At 31.4% G+C, this 19264-nt stretch overlaps 1 protein-coding gene across 1 annotated transcript; it reads right to left on the bottom strand.

The window, feature by feature from the left end:
- Nucleotides 1–2229: 2229 nt before the first annotated feature.
- Nucleotides 2230–8252, bottom strand: LOC139846348 (adenine DNA glycosylase-like). The gene is made up of 7 exons (XM_071835953.1): nt 7878–8252; nt 7590–7649; nt 7369–7488; nt 7191–7288; nt 6561–7114; nt 6227–6316; nt 2230–2252 (listed from the first exon to the last, which is right to left on the bottom strand). The coding sequence occupies exons 1-7, from the start codon at nt 8250–8252 to the stop codon at nt 2230–2232; spliced, it is 1320 nt and encodes a 439-aa protein (XP_071692054.1).
- Between the last annotated feature and the right edge of the window lie 11012 nt (nt 8253–19264).

Below are 19264 nucleotides of genomic sequence, written 5' to 3'. Positions count from 1 at the left end.
GATCCTGTTGATTGACGAACCGTACACGATGATTTTGTACGGGGCGTCACACGCGTACTTTTCACAAATAATATTTTCAAATATTATTTACATTCATGATTATTTATTATTAATCATTTTTAATTAACTAAGGTTAGTAGTTAATTACTTGGGCTTTATTTATTTTAATTGCTTACTTGGACTTGGGCTTGTGTTAATGGACTTAGAAGCCCACCCTACTTATCTTAATGGATTAATTAAGAGCCCAACATTATGTTAATGACTTATTAAACTTAATCAAGGATTAATTAGTAAAGGAATCTAGTTACAAGTATCCTTACACCTTGTTCCCATGCTACTTTGCTTTTATACCACTTCAAGCATTCACCATCTCCCCATATTAAAAAGTTGAAGTTTGACATTGCCTCTTTGGGACACCCTTTTGGCCGTCGGCCTTGGCTCACATGGGGAAGAGTTTTGTTTCAAATTTTGGTTACTTATTCTCTCATTTTACTTCACATTTCACACACACTCTTACTTGCACTTTCATTTACTCTTCATTCTCTCTCAAACTTGTAAGTTACAAGGCTTCTTTTCCTCTTCTTTTTCTTGAGAAAACCGAACCCATAAACCTACATCATCATCATCGTTTACTTGTTTAAGTTACTTGTTGTTTGTTGATTGTTTACTTACTAGTTGCAAGAATCAAACTTCCTAGTTTATTCTTCATATTTTCTTGTCGTTATAAGAACAAACAAGAACCTAAACTTTCTAGTTTATGGTTCTACATTTAATGTTTTCAAGATTTAAAGTTCATAAATTTCATATTCATACTTGTGTTCATGTTTTTAGACTTAAATCCTAAGATTCAAACTTTGATTTGAATCTTCCTAGGTATGAAACAAAACATGAACATAATACTTGTACTTTAGTTTATTTCTTTCTTTTGTAAGTAATTTAAAGTTTGTGATGTTGTTATTTTGGTCAAGTGTTACTAGTTAATCTTGATCTCATTTTTCTTGAACCAAAGTTAACTTTGTAAGTTCAAGAACATGGAAGTATAACTTTTTAGTTATAACTTCTTATACTTGTGTTGGATCTAAGTTTCTATAGCTTATGGTCTTCTAATTTTTTTGTAAATAAGAGCTTACAAGCTTACATACATTTTTCAAATTGAAAATCTAAGTTTAATAACTTATGATTTCATTAAAGTGTAGATCCAAGTTTTGTAACTTAGGATCTAACTTAAGAACACTAGATATAGACTTTCTAGTCTAGGATCTTTAATATCTAGCTAAGATCTAAGTTCTACAACTTAAGATCTTGATTATTTAGTTTACTTTCAAGTTTGTAGCTTAATATTACTTTTATAACTCATGTATGTGTCGGATCTAAGATCTTGATGTAACTTTGGTTCATCAAACTACATACAACTCTTAAGTGAGTTGTGCTACATATCTTAGACTTACACAAGTGTTATGATAGTCAAACCTTGGCTAAAATGATGCAAACCCATCAACGAGTTGTACACTTGAAGCTATACGCATCAAGGATGAGAACCGTGATGAGCATCAAGCACCAAGAACCCACCGGAACACCTTTAGCTACTGTTTCTGGAACTGATCAGACTACCTGGGCTACTGTAAAGTTTATTTTCAGTTATTTCAGTTCGAGTAAATGATTTTCGGTTTATACCTCGTCTTAATCCGAGTTACGGTTTAGGATCTATGGCCTCCCGAAAGTCACTACACCCTATTAACGTTGTGCTGAAATTTCTGACCTACTCGCACTTAAACTGTCACCACGGTCAAACGAAGATGAGTTTGGTTCTGAAAATTGGTCAGCCTCTAGGGGACTCTTATACGGAACCATGGCCACTGGTTTCACCCCATTTCAGTTTGTATAGAGGTCGTGGAGACTGAACGAAATCAGCCTTTATTTCAAACTCTACTCTTGAATGAAACTACTTTACACTTTTGTTTAATGATGAATGATGATGGTACTTAAGACCTAATTTACATACATTTAAAACTTTGGGAACGATTTACTGACTTAGTAACTTTTGACTTAGGTTGAGGACCTTTTGGACAAACGTACTTGCTTACTTTTCCCGAGTCAACTTTACTACTACTTTTCCACTGTGAGTTATAGCATCCCTTTTTACTTTAACTATTTTGGGAACTGAGAATACATGCGCGTTTTACGTTTTACATACTAGGCACGAGTACTTAAACTTATTATATGTGTGGGTTATACAACGGCATAAACTTTCCCCTTAGCTCGGTAACGTTTAGTCATTGGTCTTTGAACCGGTGAACGCGAATCTTAGATATGGATCCATAGGGTTTGACATCCCCACTCGGGCTAGTAGCGCTAGCATAAAGCATACGCACTCACCAAGTGTACTTTTAGGGGGTGATAAACGTTAAGTTAGTTACCAAGTGCCCACGGTTATACATATACTTTTCATACTGTTTTGAAACATGTTAAAGCATTGAAATCTCGTGGCCTACCTTATATTACTGTTATATTTAAACTATAGCTCACCAACCTTTGTGTTGACGTTTTTAAGCATGTTTTTCTCAGGTGCTTAAGGTTTGCTTGCTTCCGCTGTACTAGTCATGCTTTGTAGACACCCACTGCGCTTGTTAGAGTTGTCACCGCATGAAACGTTTTATTTGCATTCAAACTATGTTACCTTTTGAAACAATGATTTGTAACGACCATTGGGTTACGTACTATTACTAATTGCTTCTGTTCATTGAAGCATACTTTTGTTGTAAGACACTTGATGTTGGTTAAGACATCACCTTTATTCACGAATGCAAACTTCTTTTGAAACAGCATATAGTATTTGACCTTGTAATGATCCTGTTGTTGATGATTCGTACACGATGGTTTTGTACGGGGCATCACATATTGTAAACTATTAATTACGGTGATTGTCTATATGTAGAAATCATCAAACATCAAAAACCTTGGAATTTGATATATAATTATGGTGTGCCTTTTTCAAAAGAATGCAATGTTTACAAAACGTATCATGTAAAGGTCAGTACCTCACTGTGAAATCGATGAATGATGTGTTAGTTCAAAGGGATTTGGACGGATCATCACAACCGGCGAGATGCCGGTGGTCGGGAAGAGTAGAGACCAGAAACTACAAACCAGGAGAAGAATGAAGACGGCGGTGGACGATGTTGAAGACCAGAGAGAGAAGCCGGCGAGTAAGTGTAGATCTGTTTTGCACCAGAAATGAGGTAGGGAGGTTTTTTATTGAAGCTGTGTGATAGAAAAAGGAGATAACGTTTAGCCGAACAAAAATGAAGAGGAGATTACGTTTAGATCTGGCCGGAGTGGAAGAGTTTGAACAAGTTAAAGATGTTTCACGGGAACCAAGAAAAGAGAGCAAAAGTTGAGCAGTGATAAAGCTAAAAGAAAGTATAAATTCAACGACATTCTACATGAATGATGATTGTGCTCCAAAAATTCTTTTTTGCTCATTTTTGTGTTTGTATATATGCCCTTTTCAGGAGCTCGTGTACATTGCTTTGGATTTGGCTGTTTTGGTTCTCAAAAATGTATCAGCAACCTTCTTTTTTGTCTATTTTTACTTGATTTTGTTGAGCCTTTTGTGTTGATTGAAATGGAAAACTGTAACGAATTTTCTTATATTATAACTTGCTAAAAATATGTTCAAGGTACAACTTCAAATATTGTTGGATCGTTTTTTCTGTTCCATCTATGCAATTGTTTTCTACATAGGCAACCATGGACTCAATGGGTGACGACCTTGTGAAAGTCTTCAGTTATGAAAAAGAAATATTGGTATAATTTTTCAGGCAGAGAAACTAATGCTAATCACGAAAACGTGTTTTATGCTTTATGTTTTTAAGTCACTTCTATTTAAATGTGATGAACACCGAGCCCACACTAATCAACACGATTGATAAGGAGATGTGATGCGAGAACTCGACTATGCATACCTATTTTATGCGAACACATTACATAACATCCAAAAGGGTATAAACTGTAGATCTGGTGTTCATGTGTCAAAATCTCATAGAAAAGGTGTGAAAGGGAGGTGATATTTTCACTTTCTTTTTCTATAAATCTATTACAATTTCATGCAATGTTCCAGACATACCATTCACTATATACTAATGAGAGATTTATACAATAAGAACGGATTAGTAAATTTAACTTTATCTATCAAAATTAAACTTGAAAATATCATCTCCCTAACATAAACCACGACACCTGCACACCTAAAGGGAAATTGATAATTGCATCTTATAGTACAACTATAGTTAGACACACACAATATAGCAAGTTGCAGTATAAAATATTTTAAATCAACTTGAACTTGTAAAACAAAACCTGTTATTTCCCATGTAATTTACATAAATAAATAAAAAGCCTTATAAATTTTAGATCATAAAATATTAAAAGTATTATCTACTTTTATTAGGTCATGTGTTGCTAGCAAATCGAGTAATTGCTTTGGGATTAGTTGGCTCATAAAAAAGTCAGATATCCAAGTATAACAAAAGATATTACTTTATTTTTGTGCTAATAAACCTTCCATACCTTTCAAAAGTAGATGTGTTAATTGTATAAATTTACAAGTAGCTACATAAAATACTTTAAATCATCATAAACTTATAGACAAAACTTGTTATTATTTCCCATTAAATTTTAATAAGTATTCTTTCTTCTTTTCTTTTTTTTTTGGAAAAAAACAAAACAAATTATTGATTATCAAGCCTAACCATCAAAATGATGACTTAGCCCATTACAAATAAGTCCCTCCAATGATCCATTATAAACTTGGATTTGAGGGCTTAAACGAATTACAATATGAGTATACATTTTAGATCATAAAAAATAAAAAGTAATATAAAATCATAAAAATAAAAGTATTGTAGATCATAAAATATAAAAGGTTATTTTTGGAATTGAACATGTATCAATTTGATTAGAAAAAAACTAAGCCCACATGATTTGGGCTTTATCCGAATAATTCGGAATTTGGATTGCACCCTATAACCATCTTTTGAGTTAAATGTCGAGCCCACGAGATTCGGGCTTTATCATGACTAATTCAAGTCATCCTATAATAAGGATGATGCCTCCACTTGAATCATAGGTCCACGTTACTAGACCGGCATGAAGTTAAGTCTAAATAGCATTTAAATATTTTCCATCACATTTATTTGCAACCTATGTGGGACTATTTCTTTTGTTTTTCCATTTAACAATACGTAACACAAACGAGCGCCTTCTTTTAATAACGATAAGTGGAAAAATTCCAATTGGTCTTCTATTTTGACCCAGTTAGTACATGAGGTGTAATTCTAGCCAAATTTCCTATCTAGTAATTTATAACAGAAATTTTGAAGTAGGACTACCAACAAAGTGTATCACATACATTACATTGAAGCAAAATTTGCACGCTGACCAGGTTTCCTAGTGCGATCAAGTCTGGTTTATCTTGATACGAGACTTGCTGCTCTAATCTATTTAAACTTTTGGACCATATCGTAAGCCTGCATATATTCAGCTAGCGTTTGTCAAAAACCATAATTAAACATCATCTTTCATCATTCAGTGAACCATAGAATTTCAAAGCACAAAAATTAGTAATTAGTGATGAATGTAAAAATATAGTAAATGATATAATGAAAAGGTACATGGTTTGGTGTTGTTTTGAAGCCTTTAAGTTAACGATCTTGTTAAATGTAATTAATCCATTGTTATTATACTTAATGAGATGTTAAATTTTTATGTTAACATGATAACATGGTGTATGAATATATCTTAATATGATATATATATATATATATATATATATATATATATATATATATATATATATATATATATATATATATATATTAAAAAAATTTTGTAGAATTCCATATCTTGACAAGGGGTATCTAAAAGGCCTAAACCTAGAGTTCAATGAGCAGATTATAATTATTAAAAGTGTTATATATTTTGGCAACAATAATAATAATAATAATAATAATAATAATAATAATAATAATAATAATAATAATAATAATAATAATAATAATAATAATAATAATAATAATAATAATAATAATAATAATAATAATAATAATAATAATAATAAAAATAATAATAATAATAATAATAATAATAATAATAATAATAATAATAATAATAATAATAATAATAATAATAATAATAATAATAATAATAATAATAATAATAATAATAATAATCCCAGTTGATAATCCCAGGGTAGCAATGGTTTTGGTATGTACATACTTATAAGACATCATTCCTTTATCCTTCATTTTGTTCAAATCTGTAACCAAATAATAACACTTTCTATAAAACAAAATTGTTATGATATAGAAGGTTGTAGAAATTATAAGCACAAGTGTTCGTCCCATTTATCACATTTTCTTTATAGCTTGTTTATTTTCCCATTTGATCCATAAAGTTTACTTGATTGTAACCATAACATTATACATCATGTGTAACATCTCATATACTAACATTAAATTAAACTTGACACATTTCTGTTAATTAAATAAACTTTAAATTACCTTGTGAGCGTAGAACCAGTAGCTCGATATACATCTTGAGACGAATGTGAGTAAAGATATGAACATATTCTCCTATTTCTTCTCTTGTAACTATATTCGACTTCTTATTAAGCTTTAAACCAAACGAATTCTTCAATAAATCATCAACGGCCGATCTCCTCGTAACCAAATCAGCTTCTCCATCCAAACAAACCGACGGAAACTCCCAAAGACTAGCAAGTAAACCCCCTTCTGGTCTCTTAACTAATAAAAACTTATTATTTCCCATATCATCACAATTATTCAAATTACTTTCTTCACCTTCTTCTAATTTTTCAACTACACTAACGGCCGAAAAATCCCGTCTTTGTTTCACCTTCACCACTTTAGTTGGATAATCAGTAACGAGTACTGATGGGTTAATTTTGGACTCTGTAAACGCACTACATTGATCAAAAACCGGGCAGGATGAACTATTAGGGCTTAACGGGGTACATAATGTAGCACCAAGTTCCATAAGTGCTTGGTTGAAATCACCGGGCCTAATAGGGTCAACTAATTGCCCCGCTAGTCTCCTGTTAAAAGTATCATCTTTAAACATCACTTAAACATGATCTGAAACAGAAGACGTAACTGAAAAATATAACATACCAGATGTTTTTGACAGTTGTGTTGTCTTTAGGATTTGCAGATATCGTCTTTAATCTAGTAATCACCCTAATAACATTTCCGTCAACCACAGGTACTGCCTACATTAATAACATGCGTTAGGATTACAAACGCATACAAAAAACAAGAAATGGAAGAATTATTTTTCTAACTACTCCACCTCGTTGAAGGCTATAGAGGCAATTGTACCAGCTGTGTATTCTCCTATTCCTTTAACTTTACGAAGATCATTCACCGATCTAGGAAATCGACCTCCTTCTTCAACAATCATTTTTGCTCCCTAACATACAAATACAAATACAAATAACAATAATAATAATAATTTCAAGTTACATGTTTAATCGAAGTATCAAACACGAAATTCAAGAAAATGAAACTGACCTCCAACAAGAATCGCGCCCGTCTGTAATAACCCAATCCTGCCCATATCTCATTCACCTCCTGGAGAAAAAAAAATTAAAATATTGAAAAAAAAATACTAAAATAATTGTCAACAAAATAAAAAGTGGAATTTCACTGTAAATAATCCTTTAATACACAACAAATTCCTGTGAAGTTTAAATTTTTTGTAATTTATGATTATCTTTTTTGGCATATTTTCCCCTAATCTTAACCCTAACAATTGTATCAATAAGCATACAAAAAACAAATAATAATAATTTGTACTACCTCAATAGAAGCTTGAGCTAGGTGATGAACAGAGGGCCATTTCTGAATCCATCGATTGAAATAATCAATAACAGTTTGAACCCTAGTTTGTTGAAGCATGATTTCAGAAACCCATACAGCATATGCTTTTACATCAATAACAACATCATCATCAGAGTTGATTCTATGCCATGGAAGGTCTCGTTTGTTATCATCGTACCATTTTAACAACGATGCCCTGATTTTGTTAACTTGGTGTTGATTAAATTTAAGAGCATCTTCTATGTCGTTGATTGTAGAATCTTGTTTAGGTTTTGATTGACGTGTTCTTTTGTTGGATTTGGTTACCATATTAGCATCTGCAAGATTGTTGTTGTTAAGTTTCTTGTTCTTCATGTTTGAATTTGGAAGTAAGGCAAATTGGGTGTGTTTCCCGCTTGTGTTACAAGTGTTTGAATTGGTTAAAAGTTTAGGTTAGGGCACCGCAATCATATTTTCTGCTACTACTATGAAACCTAATAAATAAAAGGTTAAAATTTTATAAAATGAAAGAATTTTTTAAAGAATTTAAGGCTTTGTTCTAGAGTATTATTTTGGAGAGAAAGAGATTGGAATGAAAATAAAAGAAATTGATATTAAATGCAATCGTAGCATTCCACGTCACTCCTTACTGTGCTAGCCATATACTGTCAATGTTAATGTGCAATTTTTGTGTCTTATACACCTTTGGAAACTGGACACAAATGGTGAAAATTGGAAATCTTACAAACATAGTAATGGTGGATTTCAATGATATTCAAACTGATACAAAACAACAATCATCGAACCCATTACAAACTGGGATTTAACATTAACACGATAACAACAACTAACATTACATACAATAAAAGACCCACACTTACAAACCTAAAATTCGAATGAAACCTAAGAAATAAACAAGTACAAAATGTTGCAACATATCATACCCAATATCATAAACCTTACACACTTTAGCTTAGACTTCAATTTTTCAATTTCTTCATACTTCTTCCTTTCATCGATGAACACAACCATCTTAATCGAATACCGATTAGGCAAAGGTGGGTCGATCCACCTGAAGTAATCACATTTATGCATTGACATTTATGCATTGACTTGTAATTAGTGCAACCAAAAAATCTCCTACCTGGGTTTGTTACGGTCCACGAGATCCAACTTCCTGCTGTGACGACCCGAAAATTTCCGATCAAATTTAAACTTTAATCTTTATAAGATTCTGACACGATAAGCAAAGTCTGTAATGTTGGGTCTCAAAATCTTTGAACTGTTTACATGGATACACTTAAACCTTTGACCATCCTCGACGATTCACGAACAGTTGTGTGTAAGTAAAAATGTATGTATATATATATATATATATATATATATATATATATATATATATATATATATTTGAGAAATAATAATTAATCAATGAAAGTTATTATATGATATATCATATGAATAATAAATACCACATAAGTAATAATACATATATGTAATACAAGTATAATTATAGTTGTTAAAAATATATTGTTATTACTCCTAATAATAATGTCAATACTAGTGATATCTGTTATAATTCAGTAGGCTTATAACTACCTTTAGTGGTTTGATTATTGATTAAGAATGCTAATAATGAAGTGTAAGAACAAAGATGATAATGGAGAGAAAGAAAGAAACACTTTGTAAGTGTGAAAAAATGGTGCAAGTTTAATGCTTGCATTCATGGCTATTTATAGCAAAAATATCACAAGTTTAGGTAATACAATAATATTACTTTTGTGTATCAATAATTGACTATCCATTTATATATATATTTATATATTATAACACTCCCCCTTGGATAGCAATTTTTTTTGTTGAAGATCAACTGTAAGTTACTGCCTCATTAAAAACCTTGCTAAAGAAAACCAGTGGGAAAAAATTTTAGCTAAGGGAAAAAGAGTGCAGCATGGAGTTGACTCCCCCTCAAGTAGACATTGCTTCAGTTGTTACATCTTTTGAACATGTCTCATACCAATGTTATGAACGTGTGTTCTGAAAATAGCAGTTGGAAGTGCTTTCGTGAAAAGATCAGCAGAGTTTTTGCTGGATTGAACATATCTCATTTCAATCTCGTTGTCCTTAATGAGATTTTGAGTGTATGAGAAGAATCTAGGAGGTATGTGTTTGGTTCGGTTACTTTTGATATACCCTTCTTTCATCTGTGCTATGCAAGCTGCATTATCTTCATAGATAATTGTTGGACTTTTATCACGTTCTAGTCCACAAGAATCAGTAATGATTTGTGTCATTGATCTCAACCAAAAACATTCCCGAGTAGCTTCATGTAATGCAATCACTTCGGCATGATTTGATGATGTAGCAACAAGTGTTTGTTTTTGAGAACACCATGATATTGTAGTACCTCCATTTAGGAATACATATCCAGTTTGAGATTTAGCTTTATGTGGATCAGATAAATAACCTGCATCAGCATAACCAACCAAATCTTGTTTTGATTCGTTAGAATAAAATAATCCTAAATCAGTAGTTCCTCGAAGGTATCGAAATATGTGTTTGATCCCATTCCAGTGTCTTTTGGTAGGAGCAGAGCTGAACCTTGCCAACAAATTAACTGCAAAAGAAATGTCAGGTCTCGTACAATTTGTAAGATACATAAGAGCTCCAATTGCACTAAGATATGGTACTTCTGGTCCAAGAATATCTTCATGATCTTCACATGGACGAAATGGATCAGTTTCAACATTGAGTGATCTAACAACCATAGGAGTACTTAATGGTTTTGCCTTGTCCATATTGAAACATTTCAGAATCTTTTCAGTATATGTTGTTTGATGTACAAGTAAACCATTAGGCATATGCTCAATTTGTAAACCAAGGCAATACTTGGTTTTTCCAAGATCTTTCATTTCAAATTCTTTCTTTAGAAGTTGAATGGCTTCATGGATCTCTTTATTTGTACCTATGATGTTAAGATCATCAACATAAATAGCTATGATCACATATCCGGATGTTGTTTTCTTAATGAAAACACAAGGACAAGTAAGGTTATTTGTATACCCTTTACTTATCAAGTAATCACTTAATCGGTTATACCACATACATCCCGATTGTTTTAACCCATATAAAGATCTTTGTAATTTAATCGAATACATTTCTTTGGGTTTTTCATTTGATGCTTCTGGTACCTTAAATCCTTCAGGTATCTTCATATATATATCACTATCAAGTGATCCATATAGATAAGCAGTCACAACATCCATGAGATGCATTTCTAAATTTTTTAGAAACTGCCAGGCTGATTAAGTATCTAAAAGTAATTGCATCCATAACAGGGGAATAAGTTTCTTCATAATCAATTCTCGGTCTTTGAGAAAAACCTTGAGCTACAAGTCTAGCTTTATACCTTGTAACTTCATTTTTCTCATTTCTTTTTCGGACAAAAATCCATCTGTATCCTACAGGTTTCACATCTTTAGGAGTGAGAATGATGGATCCGAAAACTTTTCTTTTATTGAGTGATTCTAATTCAGCTCGTATTGCTTCTTTCCATTGAGCCTAATCATGTCTATTTTGACATTCAACCATAGATGTTGGTTCTGGATCATCATCATTATTCATGATGTCATATGCAACATTAAATGAAAATTTCTCATCAAGATTTTTCATTTCATTTCGATTCCATAATATTTTTGAATGTGCATAATTGATTGCAATTTCTGTATTGACATCATCAATCTCCTCTGCAGTAGGAGTATTGATTTGTGGTTCTTCTTGAACACTTTCTTTTACCTTATTATCAGCTGATTTTCTTTTTCGAGGATTTTTATCTTTGGAACCAACTGGTCTCCCACGTTTCAGACGTGGCATAGATTCTTGAGTGACTACATTATCAGTTTTCCGATTTGGAATCTCAACTCGAGTTGGAGTATTAACTGCTGGTATATATGATTTAGTCACCCTTTTTGTATCTGTGAATGCATCAAGCAATTGATTTGCAAGTTCTTGTATATGCATTATCTTTTGAACTTCTATCTCGCATTCTTTTGTGCGAGGATCAAGATACTTTAATTGAGGTTCACACCATGAAACATCATTTTCTTTATTTTTTATTTCTCCCCCTAATCTATGAAACAATGTTTCATTAAAATGACAATTAGCAAAACGTGCGGTAAAAACATCACCTGTCATAGGTTCAATATACCTTATGATTGAAGATGTTTCATATCCAACATATATTCCCAACCTCCTTTGAGGACCCATTTTTGTACATTGTGGTGGCGCAATTGGAACATATACTGCACAACCAAATGTTCTAAGGTGGGAAATATTTGGCTCTTGACCAAAAGCAAGTTGTAGGGGGGAATATTTATGACTTGCACTTGGTCTGATACGAATCAATGCAGCAGCATGTAAAATTACATGACCCCATATAGATACAGGGACTTTTGTTCTCATTATCAATGGTCTAGCGATTAACTGTAAACGTTTAATCAGTGACTCAGCTAAACCATTTTGTGTATGCACATGAGCAACAGAATGTTCAACAACAATTCCTATAGACATGCAATAGTCATTAAATGCTTGAGATGTAAACTCACCAGCATTATCAAGTCTCACCTTTTTAATGATGTAATCAGGAAAATGTGCTCTCAATTTAATAATTTCGGCAAGAAATTTTGCAAATGCCACATTACGGCTTGATAACAGACAAACATGAGACCATCTACTAGATGTGTGACGACCCGAGAATTTCTGACCAAATTTAAACTTGATCTTTATATAATTTCGACACGATAAGCAAAGTCTGTAATGATGAGACTCAAAAACCTTGAAACGGTTCACATGAATGCATTTGCCCTTCTTGACAATTTCTGACGATTCACGAACAATTGTTTGTAAATAAATATATAGATATAAATATAAATACAAATATACATAGATATTATTTTGAACTAATAAAATGCACTCCAATCAATTGGAATTTATAAATTGTAAAATATTAAATTACAAGTTCGAATATAACCGTTATGTTAATATTATTGACAATAATTTCATTATAAACACTAATATGAAAAGTTGAATAATTAATATTATTGATATTATTATATTATGTCTCCTTATAAAGTTAATATACACACACACACACACACACACACATATATATATATATATATATATATATATATATAATTGATATATATATAATTATACAAACACTGATATATATATATATATATATATATATATATATATATATATATATATATATATATATATATATATATGTATATACAGAATTATAAAAAAAAGACATTTAAAAAATAGATACAGATATATATATATATATATAAAGAAATCAGTATTATTATTTATTGTTATTATTAATATTATTTGATATTTTTATTATTTGAATAATTATTATTATTAATGTTAATGTTACTGTATTTATTATATATATAAAAATCTGAAAGGGATTCCATTAGTTGTACGTTCCCATCAAACTGTTAAAGCTTTCCTTTTCCTGTCTGATAAAGTAATTATATATATATATATATATATATATATATATATATATATATATATATATATATATATATATATATATATATATAACCTTTCATAGCTTAAAGACAATTCAATAAACCCAAATTCTGTTACAAATCATGTTCACCTTTTTTATTATTATTCTTCCTGTCCTTGCTAGATATTCCTGTCGACCAGCTGTTGAATATAATACACGAACTGAGTAAGGATATGGGTTAACATCATTCAGTTCTTCATCATCTTTCTCAAGTATCAAATTCAAATGACTCAGACTGTTGATTTTAAAACAGAAAAACCATGTATTACAGCTCGATATCTCTGCTTCCTCAACTTTTTGGCAAAAATTCGATTTTGAATCAAATTCCACAATGTAAAAATGCAATTGTGGTTGGAATCCCTTACCCAATCTATCTGTAAATTTTCAAATATCAATTTTTCATATGGATTATTAATTTACGAGTCAAAGTTTATAAAATAAAAGTCAACCTATTGTTCTTCATCAAAATTCGGATTCGTTGTTGTGTTTCAAGTTAAAATAATGATTTAGAAAGTTTATAAATATGATTTAGGAACTCTTTCATGTCGAGATTATTAACTAAAAAGTTCTTAAAGTGAAGAATCATTTCTTTTTTTGAAGAACCACGAACAGCGACTGTGCTGTTTTTTTTTTCGCGTTTAATCAATTTAAATAAACACAGCAAGTTTGTTAATTTAATTATTAGTAAATCCTAAACTCAATTTCATATTTACTGTTATGATTAAATGGTGCCTGGTTCGCTTGGGTTGAGGAAGAAGAAAAGGAAATAACAGAATACGGGTTTATAAATAATCAGGAGGGTAGTAAAATAGAAAAACGGGCCATGGTCTAATGGTTAAGATGAGTGATGGGTATTCGAGAGGTCGGGGGTTCGAGTCCCTGGCGAGGCAATATTTTTTTTGGCGATTTCTTTTCTTGAAGGTAGTCTTTTTCTTTTTCTTATTATTATTATTATTATTATTATTATTATTATTATTATTATTATTATTATTATTATTATTATTATTATTATTATTATTATTATTATTACTACTTACTTACTAGTATTATTGTACTATTAAATTATTATCATTAATATAGATAAATTATAAAGATTATTCGTATTAACATTATTAGTATTAGTATTATTAATATTGTATCGTTATTTCAAACAAAAATTTTATTAAAAACTAAGTAGTATCATTATTATTAACATTATAAGCATTATTAAACTTATCAACTTATATATATAAAATTTACATTTATTAGTATTATTATAAAACCTAATAGTATTATTACCCATATCTTAATACTTTCATTAAAATAACTAACAAATGATATTTGTATAACAATATAATTAATACACCAAAGTAAACTATATTAATATCTTATTTACTAAATTAAATAAGATGAATATAATGAAACATATAAGTTATTGATATTAAAACTTATATTACTAATAATATACATATTTGTTCGATTTCAAGTATATGTATTAATATGTATATAACTGATATAGGTTCGTGAATCCGAGGCCAACCCTGCATTGTTCAGAATTATCATATGCATATTTTACTACAAAATATCGTATTGTGAGTTTCATTACTCCCTTTTATATATATTTTTGGGCTGAGAATACATGCGCTGTTTTATAAATGTTTTATGAAATAGGTACAAGTACTAAAACTAATTCTATGTGGGTTTAAACCAGAAATATACCCTTAGCTTGGTAACATTAAACTACTTGTCTATGTACGGTAGGCGCGAATCCTAAAGATAGATCTATTGGGCCTGACAAACCCCATCCTGACTATGGGATGCTTTAGTACTTCGAGGTTATATTAAACACACCTGATCTGGTTTACTTCAGAGGGTAAAACATGAATGTTAAGGCTTGTTACCGGGTGCCTACAACTTATAGAATACTTTTATACACTTGCGAGTGTACATATATTTATAAACGGGAGTCTTGTGATCTATTAATATATTGAAATGATTGTTATGATAAACCTATGAACTCACCAACCTTTTAGTTGACACTTTTAAGCATGTTTATTCTCAGGTATGAAAGAAATCTTCCGCTGTGCATTTGCTCATTTTAGAGATATTACTTGGAGTCTTTCATGGCATATTTAGGTCAGTACCTGGCAATGGAACCAAATGTTGAAGACTTCGTCCAGGTGGATAAGGACGGGTCCTTTCAGTTGGTATCAGAGCAGTGGTCGTAGCGAACCAGGTCTTGTATTAATGTGTCTAACTAGTAGTTGTTAGGATGCATTAATGAGTCTGGACTTCGGCCTAGTAGTTGTCAAAAGTTTTGCTTATCATTCTTGTCAAAAATTATCTGCTTACCATCCTTAGTCTAGACACATCTTATTGCATTGATTGCATGAATAGTGTATAGACAAAAATTCATATTTTAGCGTATCCGCTAATCCATATCTTAGCGTATCTATTACGGTAAACCTTGCTTGATATCTTTCGTAAATTTCTCCGTAATTTAAGGAATTCTGGTACTATATATATCTATGCATATTATGCATTGAGAACACCATCCAACTATCATTTGCTGTCACTAAACTTTTCATACCAAAAATATTTTCGGTGATCGCGTAAGATGGCCTCTACGAATCGACCAAGTTCCTCTGACTCCGAAGACAGCATGACGGGAGCACAACAACCAATCAACTACCGTGATTACTGGAGAAAATGGGGGTGGGTTCGTGACATACTCACCCTATGGAGGAGGGAAGAAGGTACTCCATATCATGAACTAAATCTACCACCTAACCTTGGAGTACTCGACCCGCTCAACGGCGAACCTGTTCGCAATACCGTTTATACCCTTTTGCGAGAATTTTTCGTCTTGAGACTACCATTAACGGAACTAGAAAAGATATCCGATCTCTACCTCACACTGATAACCAACCAGGGTTAGTAGAAGAAGTTAAAGAACTTCGAGCTAGAGTGCTAACTTTGGAGAATATGGTTCAAAACTTACAAGCACCAGCAGCATTACCGGCACTAACAGTACCATCCACATCAGTACCAGCAGTACCAGTACCACTAACAACAACATCTGCATCACACGTCTCGACACCATAATCTATATCTCGAACATCAACATCATACGCACCCTAGATACCAAGGAGTACCAATAATAATTAACAATGAAGTATTGATCCATAACTTCATTAATATTCTGCGAAGAATATGTGGTTTCAAAAAGTTTTAGAGATTACTTATTCTAGCTCAAACGGAAAAACAAATGAGTTTAATATCATATTAACTCATTTAAATCCATGATTTCATCTGAAGAAAATATATATGTAGATATATTTTCATAAAGATTGTAATTAAAATCCTTTCGTACAAACTGCTAATAGTGAAAATATTTTAACGGGTAGGTAATGCCCAAGGAATATTTAGATTTCACATTAATCAGTTACACGGTACATTCTGCGAATCTGACTCAACGATCATTTACTCTCCTGTTTACATTCACCGATATACAAAATCTGTACAGTACAAAATAACCATTTTCATTCAATTTCATATTTGGATTTTGATCCAACAAGTGGCATAATGAAGAAAAACATTGGACAAAATAAAATTTGTTAGAAACAAACGAATTAACTAATTGAAATATGGTTAAGAATCCACGCTAACTGTTCCTAGCTAACTGGTTACATTTTATTTACCGCAATTTAATTATCGCAATTTATATTCTCGCAATTTTATTTATCGTCATTTAATTTCTGTTATTTATTGTACGCGTTTTCAATATTGGGGCACGTATACAAAAGTTTTGACATATCATATCGACGCATGTATATATATTATTTGGAATAACCATAGACACTCTATATGCTGTAATGCTCAAGTTCGCTATACAGGGTTGAGGTTTATTCTTAAATAATATATATACTTTGAGTTGTGATCGAGTCTGAGATATGTACACGGGTCACGATACATATTAATTAATTCAAATATTTATATTAAAAACGGGTCACGATACATATTAATTAATTCAAATATTTATATTAAACTATAAAGAATTATTGAATTGCTAATTGTGGACTTCTAACTGTGGACTATCAATATTGGACAATTAAAATGAATTAAAATATTGATTATAACATAGGAAACTAAACAATTCTTCAAGTTTACCACTTGATTTCATCTTAAACCTCATTTGTATTTTGACGATTACAATCTGCGTTCAAGCCTTTTATAATTCTTGAAAACACCTCAATCTAGAGGATGAATCAACCACACTTCATCTACGGAAGAAAAGATTGATGCATATAGTTATGCACTTGAAAACACTCAGAACCTGAGTAAAGGTTTAACACGTATATGTGTTAGCTCCTTTGGCGTTGTTATTACTGAAAATAACTTTACAATCCCTCTTTAAATTAGAAAATTTTGTCACAGCTCCAGCAAGTCAACTCTGACTTCTCGTTCGAAACAACCTTATTAAATCTTGATATATTTGCGTACTCATTTATTGTTTCCAGAGAACCTTTTATATTCCACCATATTACCATCAGCGTTTAATCATCTAAAAACACAATCCTCCTGAAAACACCTCGATTTGATAACTAATAATTCAGATCCGTTAACTTTGAAAATGCTGACGAAGCAGCATGTAGTAAATGGTCTTAATGGCCAAAGGTGATGATAAAAGAATGGAGTGTTGGGAACGCTCGATAGAAAATATTTGGTACTGAAAAACAGATTGAGCTAACCATAAAGGAAATCAAGGAGAAATACAAGTAACATACCCTAAATTCATAGAACCCAAATAAATCTGGATCCAACGAAATCTTAGAGAATATCTTGCTCCGAAGTCATGTTAAAATCTTGCGAAAAATTTTTCTTCATCAACCATCTAACTTAGAAATTCCAAAATATCATCATAAATATCTTCGATATTTCTGAAGGTATTTTCATAAATATTCTCGTCCGAAATTATTTATCTCTTCGTGCTATCTATATTACATCATAGAGGAAACTACTTTAGTTTCTAAATTTCTTTAAAATTCAAGTTTGAATTATGAATGATTTTGAAGTAGTGTTGGAAATTGATGCATGAGTTAGTATAATATAATGACGCTTGGCCAACGTGATTATATTACAGTAAGTCATGCTGAGTTTCTATTGGAATATGATGATTCACAGATCATAACGTCATCATGTGCCATGTTACATAACTCTTTCATTCTACTTAACTTCTGAACATATCACGAAAATGTATTCTTGATGGCTCTATCTACCGTGATGTTGATAAATTTGAAAATCAAATCATGCTATCACGTTCCTGCTTAGAACATTATAATCATTCGAAACTCCATACCTACAAATTCTGGACCATTACTTGCGAAAAGAAAACAAAAACATGAAGCTCCGAAATAGAAAGGGGGTATAAATCGCAGCAAATAAGAGGGAGCATTAACTGTGAATGACAATGATTATAGAAGACGAAAGCAGGGATTTCGAAATATAAGGGAGAATATAAATCCTGATAATATCACATAATTTACAAACCGTGTATATCAATGTTTATCGCAACATAAAGACACGGAAGAATTAAAAACACTATAACCCCAAGGACGAAGTGGAAGAAAACAGATTCCTCCGGTGGAAGTTGGAAGAGGAGAATGATTGTTGCGATAGTCAGGACAAGAACAATGATCAGAACTGGATTAAGCATTTTCACAATCTTTTGGATGTATGAACTAAGAAAGAAATATAGGAATGGTGAGAATAATGGAACGGAAGAGCTTAATTTATAATGAAAATACCAGACAAAGTAATC

This window comes from Rutidosis leptorrhynchoides, chromosome 1 (assembly GCF_046630445.1).
Source record: "Rutidosis leptorrhynchoides isolate AG116_Rl617_1_P2 chromosome 1, CSIRO_AGI_Rlap_v1, whole genome shotgun sequence".
NCBI classification, from domain to species: domain Eukaryota; kingdom Viridiplantae; phylum Streptophyta; class Magnoliopsida; order Asterales; family Asteraceae; genus Rutidosis; species Rutidosis leptorrhynchoides.
This window is presented reverse-complemented; position numbering and strand designations above follow the sequence as displayed.